This window comes from Amblyraja radiata, chromosome 4 (assembly GCF_010909765.2).
Source record: "Amblyraja radiata isolate CabotCenter1 chromosome 4, sAmbRad1.1.pri, whole genome shotgun sequence".
In the NCBI taxonomy this organism is placed as follows: Eukaryota; Metazoa; Chordata; class Chondrichthyes; order Rajiformes; family Rajidae; genus Amblyraja; species Amblyraja radiata.
In genome coordinates, this window is record NC_045959.1 from 11,365,090 (window position 1) to 11,384,043 (window position 18,954).

Sequence of the window (18,954 nt, forward strand, 5' to 3'; positions counted from 1 at the left end):
TGGCAAGTGGCCTTTTAGAACTTGTTGGTAATGGCAAGGCTGGACCAAATGGTTTATTGTGAGATGGAGTCGAAGGCTTCTGCATCGAAGGCGGGATCATGGTTGAGGATAGACACAAAATGGTGGGGTAACTCAGCGGGTTAGGCAGCATCTCTGGAGAAAAGGAATAGGTGATGTTTCGGATCAAAGTTCTCTTCCAGTGCGTGCTGATGGCCTCTGTCCATTACAAGATTGTATCCATTGCATCTCAAGGTATGCAACATTGAGGGTTTTCCCTGCAGACAGTGGCAGCACTGAAGAAGCCATGCATGTTGTGGTTATGAGCAAGTTGCTGGATTCACTGTGCTCTTTTCACTCATCATCATGTTCTTTAGGTCACGGGTTTCCAATTGGACTTCAGCTTCCATGTGCTTTCAGAATTGTTTTATTTCCCTTTAAATATGGTGGAGTTTCCAATCCAAGAATTACTTACTTTTACTGTTAATTGGGTTGTGGAGCTCATCAAACTAGTTCTGGTGTTTTTGGTAGAAAACAGAGATTAATTATTGTGGGTTTCCATTCCAGGGAGACCATGTTTCTTGTGTAGGAAGGTACTGCATATGCTGGTTTAAACCACAGACAGCCACAAAAAGCTGGAATAACTCTGCAGGTCAAGCAGCATCTGTGCAGAAACTGTGCCGCTTTGGGTTGAGACAATGTTTCTTTTTTTGGTTTGCCCTTCCAGGAAAAGAAATATACTCAATGCCTTATTCTTTGATCTGTCCATTGTGTCTCACTTAGAGTTGCAACGTCAATATCAAAGTGTTTGAGCAATAGTGGAGGGAAATTGGGTCAGATGTTGTTGGGACTGTCCATAAAAGTCTTAATTGTCTCGGTCCTGACTCCTATTATGGAGTGGATGCTGCCACTGCCTGACTTAACTTAAAATGGGGCTTCACAGGGTAAGATTTTGATAATAATAATAATAATAATACATTTTATTTATGGGCGCCTTTCAAGAGTCTCAAGGACACCTTACAAAGATTTAGCAGGTAGAGGAAAAACATGTAAGGGGAATGAAATAAGTAGTAGAGACATGACTAGTACACAAAGTAAAGACAGAATTCAATTCAAAACACAATATGAGGCAATTAATGCACAGATGAAAAGGGAGGGGGACGTGGGGCTAAGGATAGGCAGAGGTGAAGAGATGGGTCTTGAGGCGGGACTGGAAGATGGTGAGGGACACGGAATTGCGGATCAGTTGGGGGAGGGAGTTCCAGAGCCTGGGAGCTGCCCTGGAGAAGGCTCTGTCCCCAAAACTGCGGAGGTTGGACTTGTGGATGGAGAGGAGACCGGCTGATGTGGATCTGAGGGACCGTGAGGGTTGGTAGGGGGAGAGGAGGTCAGTGAGATATGGGGGGGCCAGATGGTGGAGGGCTTTGTAGGTGAGGATCAGGATTTTGTAGGTGATCCGGTGGGAGATGGGAAGCCAGTGAAGTTGTTTGAGGACTGGAGTGATGTGATGCCAGGATTTGGTGTGGGTGATGAGTCGGGCGGCTGCGTTCTGGACCAGTTGGAGTCGGTTGATGTAGGAGCTGATGCCAAGGAGAAGTGAGTTGCAATAGTCCAGTCGGGAGGAGATGAAGGCATGGATGAGTCTTTCAGCAGCGGGAGGTGTGAGAGAGGGTCTGAGTTTGGCGATGTTGCGGAGATGAAAGAAGGAGGTTTTAATGACATGGTGGATGTGAGGCTCAAGGGAGAGGGTGGAATCAAAGATCACGCCAAGGTTGCGGGCCTGGGGAGATGGGGAGACAGTGGCGCCGTCGATGGTGAGAGTGGGGTTATTGATTTTGCTGAGTGTGGCTTTGGAGCCTATGAGGAGGAATTCTGTCTTATCGCTGTTGAGTTTGTGGAAGTTATGTTGCATCCAGGTTTTTATAGCTGACAAACAGGAGTTGATATGGGAGCGGGGGGGGGGGGGGGGGGGTGTGGGGGGGTTTGGTGCCGAGGTAGATCTGGGTGTCATCGGCGTAACAGTGGAAGTCCAGATTGAAGTGGCGGAGTATCTGACCAAGGGGGAGGATGTAGATGATGAAGAGGAGGGGGCCGAGTACGGAACCTTGGGGAACGCCTTGAGTGACTGTGGCTGTAGCAGAGGTGTGGTTGTGGAGAGAGATGAAGTGGGATCTGTTGGAAAGGTAGGAACGGAGCCAGCTGAGTGCAGAGCCTTCAATGCCGAGGTCTTTGATGGAGTGGCAAGTGGGTCAAAGATAATTTAGGCCAAGCTCTGCTGCATTTTTGTTGACATGCATAGGCACCTGGCAAACTAAATATGCACACATACATAGCAGCATACATAGATGAACTCCAGCACTGACATCCTTGCTTTGTGCCACTTCCTCATTTACTCCCCTTGTACCCATTAAATCCTCTGACCAAATTTCTCCTTCAGTGTCCTGCTGATCCCTCATCTCCTTACACCCGCCCTTCACCCTATTCTGCCTCCACCTTCCACACATGCTTGATCCTCTTCTTCCTTCCCAGTAATCATCCACTTTGTCCTCTGATCCTACGGATCCTTCCTTTGCATCTTTTGATCTTCCTGTTCCCAAGGCTCTCCAACCTGGGCATCACAGGTTATGGGGAGAAGGCAGGAGAATGGGGTTAGGAGGGAGAGATAGATCAGCCATGATTGAATGGTGGTGTAGACTTGATTGGCCGAATAGCCTAATTCTGCTCCTATCACTTAAGACCTTATGAACCCCTGTATCCTGTCACGATGCAGCATTTCCTTAGCAAAGGGTCGGTTCATTTCATGATGTTGTAAAGCTGAAACTGATAGTCTTGTGTTGGCAGGTGGGTTTAGTGATGGGGCCCAGAGGCGCTAATATTGGGGGTAGGGTGGGAGCGGTGTGGGGAGAAACGAGGCCTAAGGAATGTTTTGCCCTCTCCCAAAGATTCCTTCTCTCTTTGACTGTTTCCTCTTCCTTTTAATAAACATGAAGTCTAATCAATCAGTGCTCTGTTGTCTTGAATGTCAGGAGAGATGCTAATAACTTTGAATCATTATGTTTGCATAGTTAGAAGTAATTTTATACAAAGCCGATTGAAGCCTTTAGGCGACTTCAGGCGATTAGGCTGTCGCCATATGGTTGCCGGGGTGTCGCCTGTATGGTCGTGAGTCGTCTCCCCAGTCACCCAAAGAGTCTTAGCATCTTTCTGGTCGCCGCTGGATTTTCAACATATTCAAAAAATGTTGGTGACAGTGGCTTGACGTCAATGAGCGTAGCTTGACTTCTCCTGACGTAGGTTGTCGCCAGGTGACGTATGTTGTGGCCGGTGCTGACTTTGGTGAATTCCATTGGCGACTACCTACATCAACAGGCGACAGGTACCGGCGACTGAATTGTCTTCAGTTGTCGCCGACAGGGTCGTAGCTTGTCGTGGGTGGACGTAGGTTGACTCCGGTTGTCGCCTGTGTGGTCGTAGGTTGCCGTAGGTGTGGTCATAGGTGGATGTCCTAATGGGTCGCCGGTTGTTGGTAGCTTGCTGTAGCTTGACATCGACTAGGTGGCTGGTTGTTGTAGCTTGTCGCAGACATTGTCGTGGGGGGGGGGGTCCAGTTGCCGGTTTTTCGGCGACCTGCTACGACTATGACAGTCGCCGGCAGTTGCCTAAAAAAATCGCCTAAGTGGGACAGGCTCTTAGAATGTTGCAAATGGTGGCAGGTTTGCTGATGTATGCTTTCATCAAGTATAATATCAGTTGAGAATGTCTAAATCATTCAAACACTGTCTACAGAATTGCTACCTATATATAAATTATAAACGTGCCTGCTAACATTCAAAATGCCCCATGATATTTGTGTTTTAATGGCTTCATGTAAACAAATCATCAGCATTAATGTAAGATAACATTTTCAATTACCTCGTTCACACTTGGTTTAATCATCTTTGATCTGCATAAAGCTGAGACAATGCATAAATTAAGAGATATTTTGGCACCCAAAATATTGTATAAACTGGAGAAAAAAACATTGGCTACTGAGACATGGAGTGACATGGAATTATAATTACTGTCTAACAGATGTTTGAAGTGTACAATTGCATGATGTTTCCTGTATTATCTGTTGCAGCGAATTCCTTAAAAATGAGGGAGTATTCTTTCATTCATTCAAGGGAGCGAAATTGTGCAGGCACCAAAAATGTGGATTTCGATGAGTGGCCAACACTAAAGCATGTTCTTGAATATCTGGATATGCCTGTAGGGATCGGTGTTGTGAGTGGCTATTCCCAGTTAAGTGTAGCTTGCAGTGTTTAGTATTAACCTGTACTTCTTAAAGGGGTGGTGCGTACAATTGCACTAGGTGCTAGCAGTCCTGTACACAGTGAATATGGCCTGGGGAATGTTATAGATTTTACACGGGATAAGGGCAAGTGTTATAATTACATTTGGAAGTTGGATGGGAGGCCTTGATGGAGGAAATGCAGGAGCCTCAAGAAATATGCACAAATATACTGTGAGAAGAATAGTGTGGAGGTCAGTGGCAGGTGTCACGAGCTGAACACCTGGATGCAGTACTGCAAGTTATTCAGTGGCCACACATTAGTGGCGGAGGTCAGTGAGTGTTTTATCAAATGCAACATTTGCTATCATGTACAAATGCTACAACTGCACCACTAACATTGGGCATCGTTCAATTTTTTATGCACCTCGATCAATTACGTACCAATTCTTTCTATCAATCCGGATTCGTATTTGATGATCATGTGCTTGTTCTCATTGTTACTCACGTGGAACAGCGGCAACCATGCACCCATGTTGCAAATTGCATACAATGCCCATTATTCAAAAAAATAAATTTGCTTTAATTAATTAAATGAAGAAATGAATCAAAATAAATACAGTCAGACCAGCCAAACACAGTGAGCGACACACCTCTCTAATACAGGGCAGGGTGCCACACAGGTGGAAGCTGCAAGAACCAACCAAAGTGGACAAGGTTTGCCTGCATATTGTATCTCAAAGGAAAAATTGAGCTGGGACGGCAGTTGCTGAGTTTTTTTGATGGATTCAGACCTGCTGCTGGACAATGATATATCTTTAACTAACTGTGTTTCTTGCATCTTCTGCAGCCCCCACCCCACCCCCCCCCCCATTGCCCGATTATAAGCTGCTGGTAGTATGAGCATGCACATGCATTCTCCTATTACACAGTGTCTACCTTGTCCCCCTTTCATTTCAGATATTCCAGAGTTGCATCCTGGCTGGGCAGTGGAGGAAGCCCAAGAGGACTGTGATGGCAAACTCACGCAATCACTCAATCTCACACTTGCACCCACCAGCTCACATACTGACACTACATACTGTGCACTGTGGCAAGCACCGCAAGTGACAAGACATGAGTGGCCTGCAGGGTAGTGGGAGGTTATTCATTAGGTGAGGTTGAGATTGCTTGTGAGTGCTATTGAGGAGGCTGCAGTGGAACAACTTGCAGGTAAAGTGCACCATAACGGTTGGTTGGTACATTCGGAAGTCTTTCAGAAACCCTGGTCTGCTGAAATTATTCGTGCACTGGGTGTTGAAAGGTGTTACAGCATTCTTGAAACTTTTTATCCAGCAAATTTACATAGTACTGTTGAGGTGACACCTCAACAGTGAGGTAGTTATAAGATTCTGCATGGGGCACAATGTACATTCCTCCCACAGAAAGACAATGGCTGTTCTCCCTTTTCTGCTGCTCTTCAGTGTCCTATGTTTGCATTCAGTCAGCTCTGACTCTTGCCCAACCTTGCTAAGATGATCCACTCCACAATTATTCCAGGTTCTAGCTGCTGGAGGTCATGCTTCAGGTCTCTCTCTGATCTCCTCCAGTGTGATTTAGCTGCCAGTCATCAACCATGCTCGGGTGCCGAGCTGCGCATGTGTAGGAGTACTTGCACAATTAAATGCGCGTGGGCATTTTTGCTTGTCTGATTAGTTGACATCTGTATGAAATGTGGCACAATCTTATTTATGAATGAGGTTTGAAAAAGTGACATTTAATTTTTGTATCTGGAACAAATGGATGCGCTGATCTTCTTGCGTATGGCGTGCACAGCCTAAAGTTGTAGGACAACTTGTTCTATTTGATCTTACTTGATTGTGCACACCAGGTTGATTGCATTCATCTAAACAGAGCGGACCATGTGAACGTTGCAATCTCCCACCCCAATGTGCTGATAAGTAAGATTGGAGCGCTTGATACATGGTGAAGAATTGTAGCTGTGATATATACTGTTTGCTGTGTATAATGGGGATGAGGACAGCATCATCATATCTGAGGTTGTGAATTGAACAGGAGCCTACTATATAGCTTGACTCCTGCTTGACTAGGCACTCTTGGTAATCCGAGCAACAGATGAATTATTACTGTGCACTGATGGTCTACTATATCAGATGTGCTATATAGCAGCATGAACTTCAGTGAATACTTGTTGCGCATGCGCGTGTTACTTTGAAACTGGAGTCACTGGATAACCCAAATTGCTCAGCGGTTATCTTTTGGTTGGCTGTGCTAGCTGAAAGTTTAATGGCACAATGGAATATGGCCAGCAGTGGGTTTTTTATACTGCAATGGGGCAAGTTGATATATGGAATCCTAATGGATTATGCATACAGTCTGCGGCATCCTGCACGATGGGTACATCAGCAATCATGACAATGTCTTATGATCGCTATCATTTGAGGTAGAAATCTAGTTTTACTTAATGCAATAACGGATGTCTAACTGCAAGGTTTTGCAGATATCCCCAGCACTTGACTGGGAGGTGCCAGACACAAAATCCATTGCCAATATCACCTTGACACCAAGTTAATGGAGAAAATCTGAGATCAATAAAACACCATTCAACATTTGCCTCATCACTTTCAGTGGATGAGTAGAATTTGAAACTTTTGAAAGTGCTTGTTTCATCCTGCATGCCAAATCATCGGGACTTCCCTCCCCTCAATCGGGGACATTGCGTGCAAACGTTGCTTGTCCAAGGCCAACAGTATTATAAAGGACCCCAGACATCTCCATCATGGACTGTTCACTCTGCTGCCCTCGGGCAAAATATATCGTAGTATAAGGAGCAGAACGGCCAGGTTTTGCAACAGCTTCTTCCCCCGAGCCATCAGACTCTTGAATTCCATGTAATGTGCCGCCACTATTATCCTTTTTATCTTTTTATCTATTGTATCCTTCTGTTATTTTGTGTTGCACGGGGAGCCAAATGCAATGAAATTTCGTTCAGAATTGCATTTATTGATGTATTTCTGAATGACAATAAAGTTTTGATTGATTGATTGAAATATGTGCTTGTTCATAGTTCAATTGACTACTATGTCGCCTTATGGAAAATTGTGGAGGGAGTGTGTGGGGATGTGAGGAGAAAATTGGGATGAATATAATGGAAGTTTGATTGGTGCAAATGCGATTGGCCAAATGCCTGTTTCCTGGAAGTATGACTTTGATTCACAGATTTTCAAACACATTTTGCGTATGCATCCAAAATGCATTTCAAAAAATGCATTTTGGGAATTAAATGGTGGCAGATGATGCACTATGAAAGCAGAGGCCTGGGAGTGTTTGTAGGACTGATAGATCTAGGGTACAAGTATATAATTCCCTGAAAGTAGTGACTTTAGCAGACAGGGTGCCTTCATTGGCCATGGCATTGAGTTATATGAGTTGCAGTGTCATGATACAGTTGCGTAAAATGTTGCTTAGACTACACTTGCAGTAATGTGTGCATTTCAGGAAGGATGTGATTTAAGCTAGAGAGGGTGCAAAAAAGATTATAAGGTTGTGGCATGGGCTGGAGAGATTGAGTTGTAAGAATTGATTGGGCTTTCTAGGAGTGTAGGAGGCTGATGGTGATCTTGGAGATTTATAAAATCATGAGGGTTGTAGATAGGGTAAATAGTCAGTCTTTTAGCCTGGAATCTTGATTGGCATCGATGAGTTGCGATGAAAGGCCAGTTTCCATTTTGTATAACTGATTATGTAGCATTGATGAAGGGTTTCCCCATTGCAGAATATGTATTTAGTATATGAAGTTAAGTGATGACGTTGCTGGGGGATATGAGCTGGGGTAATTGCACACTGGTCAACATCATAACCTGCCCGCTCTGTATTATTTCGGTAATGTTCAATGGACACAAATGCTCATGCCTTTGTGATTTATTGTGTAATTTACTCTTAAAGATGCTTTGAAATTCTAAGTCTGCATGGTGCCAAAAAGATGAGATTTAAGGGTGTCAATTTCTTGGTGTTAATTTCAGGGTAATTTTGAGGTTTCACTTTTCCCAATTTCATACTTTGATTTCAGTGAAGTATAATGAGGCAGCTTCAGACTTTTGGCTAATATTCTCTCTTGATACAATTACATCATTTGTTCTTTATGCCGCAATTCAGTAACTTGCTACTGTACTTAAAATTAAATGATGAGTTGCAGCACCAACCAGGTGGTTAAAGGCACTACCCGATGTAATTTAATAACAAAAAGGCCAGGAGCATCACAAGTTTGATTCGAGGTCAGCTCTGACCTCATCCGGAACACTGACTGGGCAATACATTTTAAACCCTGTGTGCAGTTTCAAGTTTTTTTAAAATTTATTAGCATTGATGAATCTTCTTTTGAAAGTCTGAACAGCTTAAAGGCATGAGTCACAAAGAATAGCTAGTTGGTAAGATATTGATACAAGGCCTGTGATCTATAAAGGTGGATCCAGTTAAGAGACAATGCTAGCTATTGTGTTTTCTTTTTCACTATCATTCCTAGGTTTGTTCCTTGATAGGATTTGGTTCACTCTGGTTCTCCTTGAGCACCGATGTGAATGGCCATATTCACTAACTGCTGCCAGAGGAGGTAGTTGAGGCAGGTACTTCAGAGGATTTCAGTATAGGAGTAAAGAGGTTCTTCTGCAGTTGTATCGGGCTCTGGTGAGACCACATCTAGAGTATTGTGTACAGTTTTGGTCTCCTAATTTGAGGAAGGACATCCTTGTGATTGAAGCAGTGCAGCGTAGGTTCACGAGATTGATCCCTGGGATGGCGGGACTGTCATATGAGGAAAGATTGAAAAGACTAGGCTTGTATTCACTGGAGTTTAGAAGGATCAGGGGATATCTTATAGAAACATATAAAATTATAAAAGGACTGGACAAGCTAGATGCAGGAAAAATGTTCCCAATGTTGGGCGAGTCCAGAACCAGGGGCCACAGTCTTAGAATAATGGGGAGGTCATTTAAAACTGAGGTGAGAAAAAACTTTTTCACCCAGAGAGTTGTGAATTTATGGAATTTCCTGCCACAGAGGGCAGTGGAGGCCAAGTCACTGGATGGATTTAAGAGAGAGTTAGATAGAGCTCTAGGGGCTAGTGGAGTCAAGGGATATGGGGAGAAGGCAGGAACGGGTTATTGATAGGGGACGATCAGCCATGATCACAATGAATGGCGGTGCTGGCTCGAAGGGCCGAATGGCCTCCTCCTGCACCTATTTTCTATGTTTCTATGTTACTAAAGCAATATTCAAAAGACATTTGGACAGGTACGTAGATAGGAAAGGTTTGGAGGAATATGAGGCGGGCAGCTGGGACTAGTGTAGATGAGGCATCTTGGTTGACATTGGGAAAGTTGGGGGGGGGCGAAGGGCCTGTTTCCATGCTGCATGACTCTGACTATTCAATAGTTAAATCTGAGAGGATATCACAGCCAAGCACAATTCTGACCTTGAGCAATCACTTGGAAATATTTGTAGCTGGGGAGCAACAGAGACAGGTATCTTTTTTTTTGGCGTCTTTCACACTGTCTCAGGTTTGCCAAGAGCCACCATTTCAACAAAATATGGTGGATAGACTGAAACTGGGACCTTCCTGGTGGATAGCTTAGTCACTGGCTGAATATGCATCAGCAAGAGGAGGGAATAAGTTGAGTGGTGAAGTGTGTCCTTTTTCGCACTAAACTTTCGTGAAATTTTCAGCTGCCATATATTTTGTTTTATTGACCGTAATCAAATCTTTGTAGGTGATTCCAGGCAGTAGCCAGTATTTGAGAACATACATAGAACTAGCAACTAGAGCTGAATTTCTATTATAGCTAGGTCTCTGGAATATGATAGAAGTGAAACAAATCCTGAGAGTTCAAATGCTTTCTGTTGCTACCAGTTAACACTAGGGCATTCACGGTGGCGCAGCGGTGGAGTTGCTGCCTTCCAGCGAATGCAGCGCCAGGGTACTCAGCTTTGATCCCGACTACGGGTGCTGTCTGTACGGAGTTTGTACGTTCTCCCCGTGACCTGCGTGGGTTTTCTCCGAGATCTTCGGTTTCCACCCACACGCCAAAGACGTACAATTTTGTAGGTTAATTGGCTTGGTAAATTTAAAAATTGTTCCTGGTGGGTGTAGGATAGTGTTAATGTGCAGGGATCGCTGGTCGGCGCAGACCCGGTGGGCCGAAGGGCCAGTTTCTGCGCTGTATAAACGAAACTACATTAATAAATTATAATTTGATGGATGTCCAGTTTCGATTAATTATGAAAGTATATTTTCTGATGGCATTCTTTGTCCCGATTTCTTTCTTTGTCAGAAATTGCCTTCCGTCATCTGAAAATCAGAACAATCTAGATGTGCAAGACAATCGGGTGCAAGTTCTGAAGTCCCTCCCTGTGAACCTGTCTTTGCACCCAGAGCACTTGGACGTTTCAAAGAGGGAGACTTATGGTGCAAATACAACTGAGAACATGCCTGTGTCAGTGGCAGGAGTAGCTGTGGTTAGCATCAAGACGGAGGGTTACCCCACGAGCTACTCGGGGACAATGCCCACTGTGCACTACAGCAGAGCTGAGAGTGATGAACAGAGAGGGGTGATATTTGAACAGAACCTCGGCAGCAATCAATATGAAGTGCTCACTGTCACACACGCCAACTACCTCAAGGATGACCAGCGCAGCACACCTGACAGCAGCTACAGTGAATCATTTAAGGAAGGAATGCCCGAAGTGAGTTGCAGTTTAAAAATATTTAATATGTACATTTTATATAAATGAGAAGGTACCTATTTTGCTGCAAAATAAATGCTTTTTGTATGAGAGAATAAACATGCATTTGGTGTGTTAGAGGCAGTTCCGTCTTGCAAAGACCTGTGGATAGATGTGTGTCCATATGGTTTGCAGTTTTCATGATAGAGTTTTGGGCAAAGGCTTGGAGGTATATGACTGATGAAAAGGGAGTTTTTAGTCCTCTCTTAAGGCTGGGAAAGGTTTGTATATTGGTCACATTAAGCTATCTTCTTGCTAAATGTCTGTACCAATGGTGCAAAAAAATCTAGATGCTTATTCTCCAATTCTCATAATGCAATCACTTGGCCAATTAGACTATTACTGGCTTAAAGAGGTTGCATTTCAAGACCCGTGTCAAAATTAATGTTAAATTGGCAATAACAATTGTGGAAGTGTACCATAAATTTTAGAAATGATTTGACAATTTCCCTTCTCATTCCCAACTTCCTTATCAGTTATTACAAACTCATCTGAGGTTGGAAAGCAAATGTTGGACAATAAAGAAAGCTGATCACACCCATGTGGATATGTAAACATTTAGTTGTGTATACAGGGTGATCTTGATTATGTTTAAATGCTGCAGCTTTCCCTCAACTCATCCTGCCCTTGAACAGCAGCCAAAGTCAATTGGTGTGGAGGACATGTCCAGGGAAGGTAGCTGCAAAGGAATAGCCCATGTGGGGACAAGTGCTTGCTGGCTCTGTTTGTAGTAGATTGTGTGAAGCATTTGCAAATATGTGATTACTGTGATGCAAGATCATTCTCAATTGAGATTTGTGAGAACATCTAACATAAGGAATTCAGACCATCACCAGTACTTGCTTCTAAACAGGTGGCTGGTAGCAGTTGAATAACACATCACAATTAATATTGTGCAATAAAAGGGTGCAATGTAGTTGAAGATTGAATTGTCACAGAGGTTTTCTGTATATTTGTGTTTTTTTACCAGCAGCTTTGACCCAGTGCAATTTTCATTGGTTCTAGCACCTTTTTGGCACAAAACACTCCCCCAAATAATGTCATCTGTCATGCTGATTTTCAGTCTTGCTGATCTGATAAACAAGAGTTCCTATTTACGATGAGAACTAGACTTTACTGCTTCCCCCCTGAAACTGCCCAATGTCAAGGACCAACGCTCAGACTGAATACCTCGTGCTCATTGAGCATCATGAGTTCCGTGAGGTGAGCCTTGCACCTTGGCCTGAATGCTTTGTCTGTGGACCTCACCATTCAGGCTGCTGTTCCTAATCTCTGTGACATCTGTGTTACCCCTCGTATTCAAGGACAGGAGACGTCATCTAGCCGCCCTTGGGCCACAGGAATAGGCAGATTAGGTGTGAAGTTTTACCTGCATTGCAGGCTTGCATAATGTGAATCCATTTATAGACTGTGGTCATGTCCTTGCAGAGACTTCCCAGGTACGAGTTCTTGCCCTGGGTTTCCATTGAGCCTTTGTACAAAATAAAATCTAGAGCCATTGTTCTTCACTAGTTAGTCCAGCTCCCAGTTACCCATGGAGAGCCATCTCCCTCACTCCCTCCTCACATCTTTGCAGCATCCATTCAGTCTGTAGTCACATCATATTGAATGGCGGTGCAGGCTCGAAGGGCCGAATGGCCTACTCCTGCACCTATTTTCTATGTCTATGTCTATCTCCGTTAATCCAGCACACTTTCCAGATTTTCCAGATCATTAGATGTGATTACTCGTGCTCATTGAGCAACATTTAGATGTTATTCCAATTCCAGATCATTGGATGTTATTCCAATTAATACTACCGCACACCTGTAAATCACTTTCTGCAGATGTGGCAAGCTGCACTATAGTGGAGTAATAAACTTTCGTGCACTAGAGTATTGATTGGAATAATATTAAATGATCCAGAAAATCTGCTCCCTCGGCACCTGTAAAGCCCTAATATGCTGGAATACCAGAGCTCAACCACACTGGGGAGTGTGACTCCATTGAATAGATGCTGCATTAATGTGAGAGTGGAAGCAAGGAAGGAGGGAGATTACTCGGTGAGTTAGACGGCCACTTGGGAACCCGGCGAGCCAATGCCAAACTTATTTCTGAAATTTTCAGTCTAGCTGATCTAATAAACAATAATTCCTATTTACAATGAAAACTAGACTTTCCTGCCCCTCCCAATCCCCACCCTTCCCCCTGAAATATCCACATTTCTGGGCAATTGGATATAGGATTTCCAGCGTCTTGCTATACCTGGGAATATGGCTTGCTTTGTGTTGTGTTCATTTAGGAATTTGGAAATCGCATCTGTTGAACTAAATGTTGATACCTGTGAGAACCTGCAACTGTAACAGTACTAGTTAGGCAACTGAGTGGTCCTTTCATCAGCTGGAGTGTGGTCCTGACCTCCCACCTACCTCATTGGAGATCTTTGAACTATCTTTAATCAGGATGCACTAAATGTTGTACCCTACATCCTTTATCTGTACACTGTGGATGGCATTGACTGCGTAGCAAGCAAGCAAAAGGTTTTCCCTCCACCTATGTGACAATGACCAACTAAACATATAAGTGATGTCACATTGAAGCCAGCAATGTCAATTCACCATGACATTACACAGGGGACACACACACACTGTTCAGTGACTGTCAGAAATATGTAGCAAAATATTTATGGACTTTCATAATCAACATAAAGGTGACCCTAATGGGCCTGTCCCACTTAGCCGATTTTTCAGGCGATTGTCAAATCATAGCAGGTCGCTGAAAAACCTGCAAATTTAATCTAAATTGAAATCTTTCTCACACGCTTCAGCTAAGCAGAGCTGCATGCCAGGAGCAGTGTTGATCATGAAGGATACACTAAATGTAATAGGAGTGCATTGACAAGCCAAAGTAGATGTTGCAGATTGGGAAGAATGTGGTGTTGGTATTTTGTGGTTTTTTTAAAAAATGCACTGAAGACATCAAAGCCCAATATTTATTGAAGATGTCACTTTTGATATTTTGGATCTTATTTGATGTGTAAAAGCTTTTTAAGTCAATACTTGGCAGCTGTGGTACAATGGTATATCATCAGGATCTGGTGTGCTGCCGAATTGTTTTATGTATTATTGATAGGAACTGTCTTCATATTTGCTCAAGGATTTTGGAGACATAGAAACATAGAAATTAGGTGCAGGAGTAGGCCATTAGGCCCTTCGAGCCTGCACCGCCATTCAGTATGATCATGGCTGATCATCCAACTCGGTATCCTGTACCTGCCTTCTCTCCATACCCCCTGATCCCTTTAGCCACAAGGACCACATCTAACTCCCTCTTAAATATAGCCAATGAACTGGCCTCAACTGCCTTCTGTGGCAGAGAATTCCAGAGATTCATCACTCTGTGTGAAAAATGTTTTTCTCATCTCGGTCCTAAAAGATTTCCCCCTTATCCTTAAACTGTGGCCCCTTGTTCTGGACTTCCCCAACATCGGGAACAATCTTCCTGCATCTAGCCTGTCCAACCCCTTAAGAATTTTGTAAGTTTCTATAAGATCCCCCCCTCAGTCTTCTAAATTCTAGTGAGTACAAGCCGAGTCTATCCAGTCTTTCTTCATATGAAAGTCCTGACATCCCAGGAATCAGTCTGGTGAACCTTCTCTGTACTCCCTCTATGGCAAGAATGTCTTTTCTCAGATTAGGAGACCAAAACTGTACGCAATACTCCAGGTGTGGTCTCACCAAGACCCTGTACAACTGCAGTAGAACCTCCCTGCTCCTATACTCAAATCCTTTTGCTATGAATGCTAACATACCATTCGCTTTCTTCACTGCCTGCTGCACCTGCATGCCTACTTTCAATGACTGGTGTACCATGACACCCAGGTCTCGTTGCATCTCCCCTTTTCCTAATCGGCCACCATTCAGATAATAGTCTACTTTCCTGTTTTTGCCACCAAAGTGGATAACCTCACATTTATCCACATTATACTGCATCTGCCATGCATTTGCCCACTCACCCAGCCTATCCAAGTCACCTTGCAGCCTCCTAGCATCCTCCTCACAGCTAACGCTGCCCCCCAGCTTCGTGTCATCCGCAAATTTGGAGATGTTGCATTCAATTCCATCGTCCAAATCATTAATATATATTGTAAATAGCTGGGGTCCCAGCACTGAGCCTTGCGGTACCCCACTAGTCACTGCCTGCCATTGTGAAAAGGACCCGTTTATTCCTACTCTTTGCTTCCTGTCTGCCAGCCAGTTCTCTATCCACATCAATACTGAATAGAATAGAATATAGAATAGAATAGTTTCTTTATTGTCATTGTAACATGAACCATGTACAACGAAATTGTAAATTTTGTAAGAACCCCCAATACCGTGTGCTTTAAGTTTGTATACTAATCTCTTATGTGGGACCTTGTCGAAAGCCTTCTGAAAGTCCAGATATAACACATCCACTGGTTCTCCCTTATCCACTCTACTAGTTACATCCTCGAAAAATTCTATAAGATTCGTCAGACATGATTTATCTTTCATAAATCCAGTTTCCCCACTACCGATGTTAGACTAACTGTTCTGTAATTCCCCGTTTTCTCTCTCCCTCCCTTTTAAAAAAAAGTGGGGTTACATTAGCTACCCTCCAATCCTCAGGAACTACTCCAGAATCTAAAAGGTTTTGAAAAATTATCACTAATGCATCCACTATTTCTGGGGCTACTTCCTTAAGTACTCTGGGATGCAGCCTATCTGGCCCTGGGGATTTATCGGCCTTTAATCCATTCAATTTACCTAACACCGCTTCCCGGCTAACCTGGATTTCACTCAGTTCCTCCATTTCATTTGACCCCCGGTCCCCTGCTATTTCCGGCAGATTATTTATGTCTTCCTTAGTGAAGACAGAACCAAAGTAGTTATTCAATTGGTCTGCCATGTCCTTGTTCCCCATGATCAATTCACCTGTTTCTGACTGCAAGGGACCTACATTTGTTTTAACTAATCTTTTTCTCTTCACATATCTATAAAAACTTTTGCAGTCAGTTTTTATGTTCCCTGCCAGTTTTCTTTCATAATCTATTTTCCCTTTCCTAATTAAGCCCTTTGTCCTCCTCTGCTGGACTCTAAATTTCTCCCAGTCCTCTGGTAGGCTGCTTTTTCTGGCTAATTTGTATGCTTCATCTTTTGTTTTGATACTATCCCTGATTTCCCTTGTTATCCACGGATGCACTACCTTCCCTGATTTATTATTTTGACAAACTGGGATGAACAATTGTTGTAGTTCATCCATGCAGTCTTTAAATGCCTTCCATTGCATATCCACCGTCAACCGTTTAAGAATCAATTGCCAGTCTATCTTGGCCAATTCACGTCTCATACCCTCAAAGTTACCTTTCTTTAAGTTCAGGATCCTTGTTTCTGAATTAACAATGTCACTCTCCATCCTAATGAGGAACTCAACCATATTATGGTCACTCTTGCCCAAGGGGCCACGCACAACAAGACTGCTAACTAACCCTTCCTCATTACTCAATACCCAGTCTAGAATAGCCTGCTCTCTCGTTGGTTCCTCTACATGTTGGTTTAGAAAACTATCCCGCATACATTCCAAGAAATCCTCTTCCTCAGCACCCCTGCCAATTTGATTCACCCAATCTATATGTAGATTGAAGTCACCCATTATAACTGTTTTACCTTTGTTGCACGCATTTCTAATTTCCTGTTTGATGCCATCCCCAAATCCACTACTACTGTTAGGTGGCCTGTACACAACTCCCACTAGCGTTTTCTGACCCACTAGCGTTTTCTGATGTTTTCAGGTAAATAGTTAAATTTTTCAAAACCCAGTGGTATATAATGGTACAGAATAGTAGTATGATAAAGGCTCAAGGACTGCAAACACTGGAATCTGAAGCAAAAAAAGGAGAGCTGTTGGAGGAGCAGTGGGTCAGGCAGCATCTATAGAGGGAAACGAAGAGTTGACAGTTTGGGTTGAAACTCCTCATCTTCATTAGAATATTAGTTTAGCTGTGATTGGTTTGGAGTCAGCCTCTCTATGAAGTTGTTATTTAATCTAAATTGAAATCTTTCTCACACGCTTCCGCTAAGCAGAGCTGCATGCCAGGAGCAGGTTTTCCTAGAGCCTCCAGAATCATCTGACACTTTTCCATATCTAGGATATCTCAATTGCCAATAATATCAAATCTTTAACTATATGAAATAGCTTTTGTGAAATAAAGTTGATCAAGTGTGGGTTTTTGTTTGTAGTCATACAGCAAAGTTTTGGACTCTTACAATTAAACACACAATCCACGGGCTATTTTACTTTAATATGTATAGTATACAGCCTATACTATCCCCTATAACCACTATCCACCTTCATAAATTCATTAAAGATAGACACAAAAAGCTGGCGTAAAAGCCCTGTCCCACTGTACGAGTTCATTCAAGAGTTCTCCCGAGTTTGCCCTGATTCGACCTTGGAGATTTACGGTAATGGCCGCTCGTAGGTACTCGGGGCTCTCGTGGACATTTTTCAACGTGTTGAAAAATCTTCACGATTATTCCTGAGCTTACCGCGTTTCCCGAGTACCTGCCGTTAGCGTTACGAGCCGCTAAGAGACGTCCCGAGCTCCGACGTACCCGCTACGTACATTCTACGTGCTTCCATGAGTTTGATTTTGTTTTTAAACTCGGGAGAGCTCTTGAATGAACTCCTACAGTGGGACAGGGCTTAAACTCTGCGGAACAGGCAGCATCTCTGGAGAGAAGGAATGGGTGACGTTTCGGGTCCAGACCCTTCTTCAGACTCCTTCATAAGAATGCAGAAGAGCACAATACTGGAGGATTGATCCAGTGTTCTAGTGCAGGAATCGTAACAAGTTGGCAGGCAGTTACAGTGAATTGTTCCAAAGACAAATAACACATTGTTTGTTACAAGCGGGTTAGAGTTTTGAATTAGAAAAGTGGTGACACAATTGTACAGGGTGATGGTGTGGTCACATCTGGTATACTGTGTACTGATCTTGGGCCCTTGTAAGGACATACTGGCATTGGAGGCAGGCCAGAAGAAATTCACCAGACCAACTCTTGCTATAGAGGATTGGCCTTTCAGAAATGGCTAACAACTTTAAAATTATCTGCAGTTTAGAAGAATGAGGGGTGATGTCAATGAAAGGTGCAATCATAAGGGTGCATGTAGAGTAAATGTTATCTCTAATAGTGAGAGACTCTTGAATAAATTGGCAATTACAAGAACGGGAGCTGTCCTTTAGCAATGAGATTTTCTTTTGAGACTTCTCCTTAGTGAGAGGGTGCTGAAACTCTAGAACGTGCAGCCTGGGCATTTTGTGCTGGGCTAAATATCTGCAGGTACTTAAAGAGGAGGTATATACATTTTTTTTAATGCATGTGGGAATTGAGGGTAATGATGTCCTAATGCAAGGGAGAAGTTGAAGCCTGAGATAGATCAGCCATAGTCGTATTGAATGTTTTCTGGCTTGAGGAGGCAGGTGGTTTGCTCCCGCTCCTGAGCAAAAAAAAGCAACTGCTGGAGCAACTCTGTGGGTCAGGTAACATCTGTGGAAGGAAATGGACAGATAGCATTGTTGGTTGGGACTCTTCTTCAGACATCATCAGATTGAAGAGGGGTCTCGATCCAAAACAACATCTCTGCATTTTCCACCATACATGACCCGTTAAGGTCCCCCATTGGTTTGTATTTTGTGGAAGATTTCAGCATCTGCAGTCTCTTGTGTCTCCTATCCCTGTCCCTGTCGTGTTCTTATGGGTTGGTGCCTGCTGAATCATGCAATATCTATTATTAATGGCAATAATCCTGAGATGTGCTTTTGCACTTTGAATAAATAAATATTTGAGAAATCAATTCAATAGACCAATTTATATCTATCTACAAATTAAAACTTTTGTGAACATGTA

At 43.3% G+C, this 18,954-nt stretch overlaps 1 protein-coding gene across 2 annotated transcripts in view; it reads left to right on the forward strand.

Annotated features, from left to right (window-relative positions):
* The window catches only part of grhl2 (grainyhead like transcription factor 2), a 150,712-nt gene that overhangs the window by 30,025 nt on the left and 101,733 nt on the right, over positions 1 to 18,954 (forward strand). For both annotated transcript variants that reach the window (XM_033018952.1, XM_033018951.1), the window contains exon 4: positions 10,594 to 11,005. In XM_033018952.1, the coding sequence (XP_032874843.1) occupies positions 10,594 to 11,005 (412 nt within the window). The remainder of the gene's footprint in view (positions 1 to 10,593; positions 11,006 to 18,954) is intronic.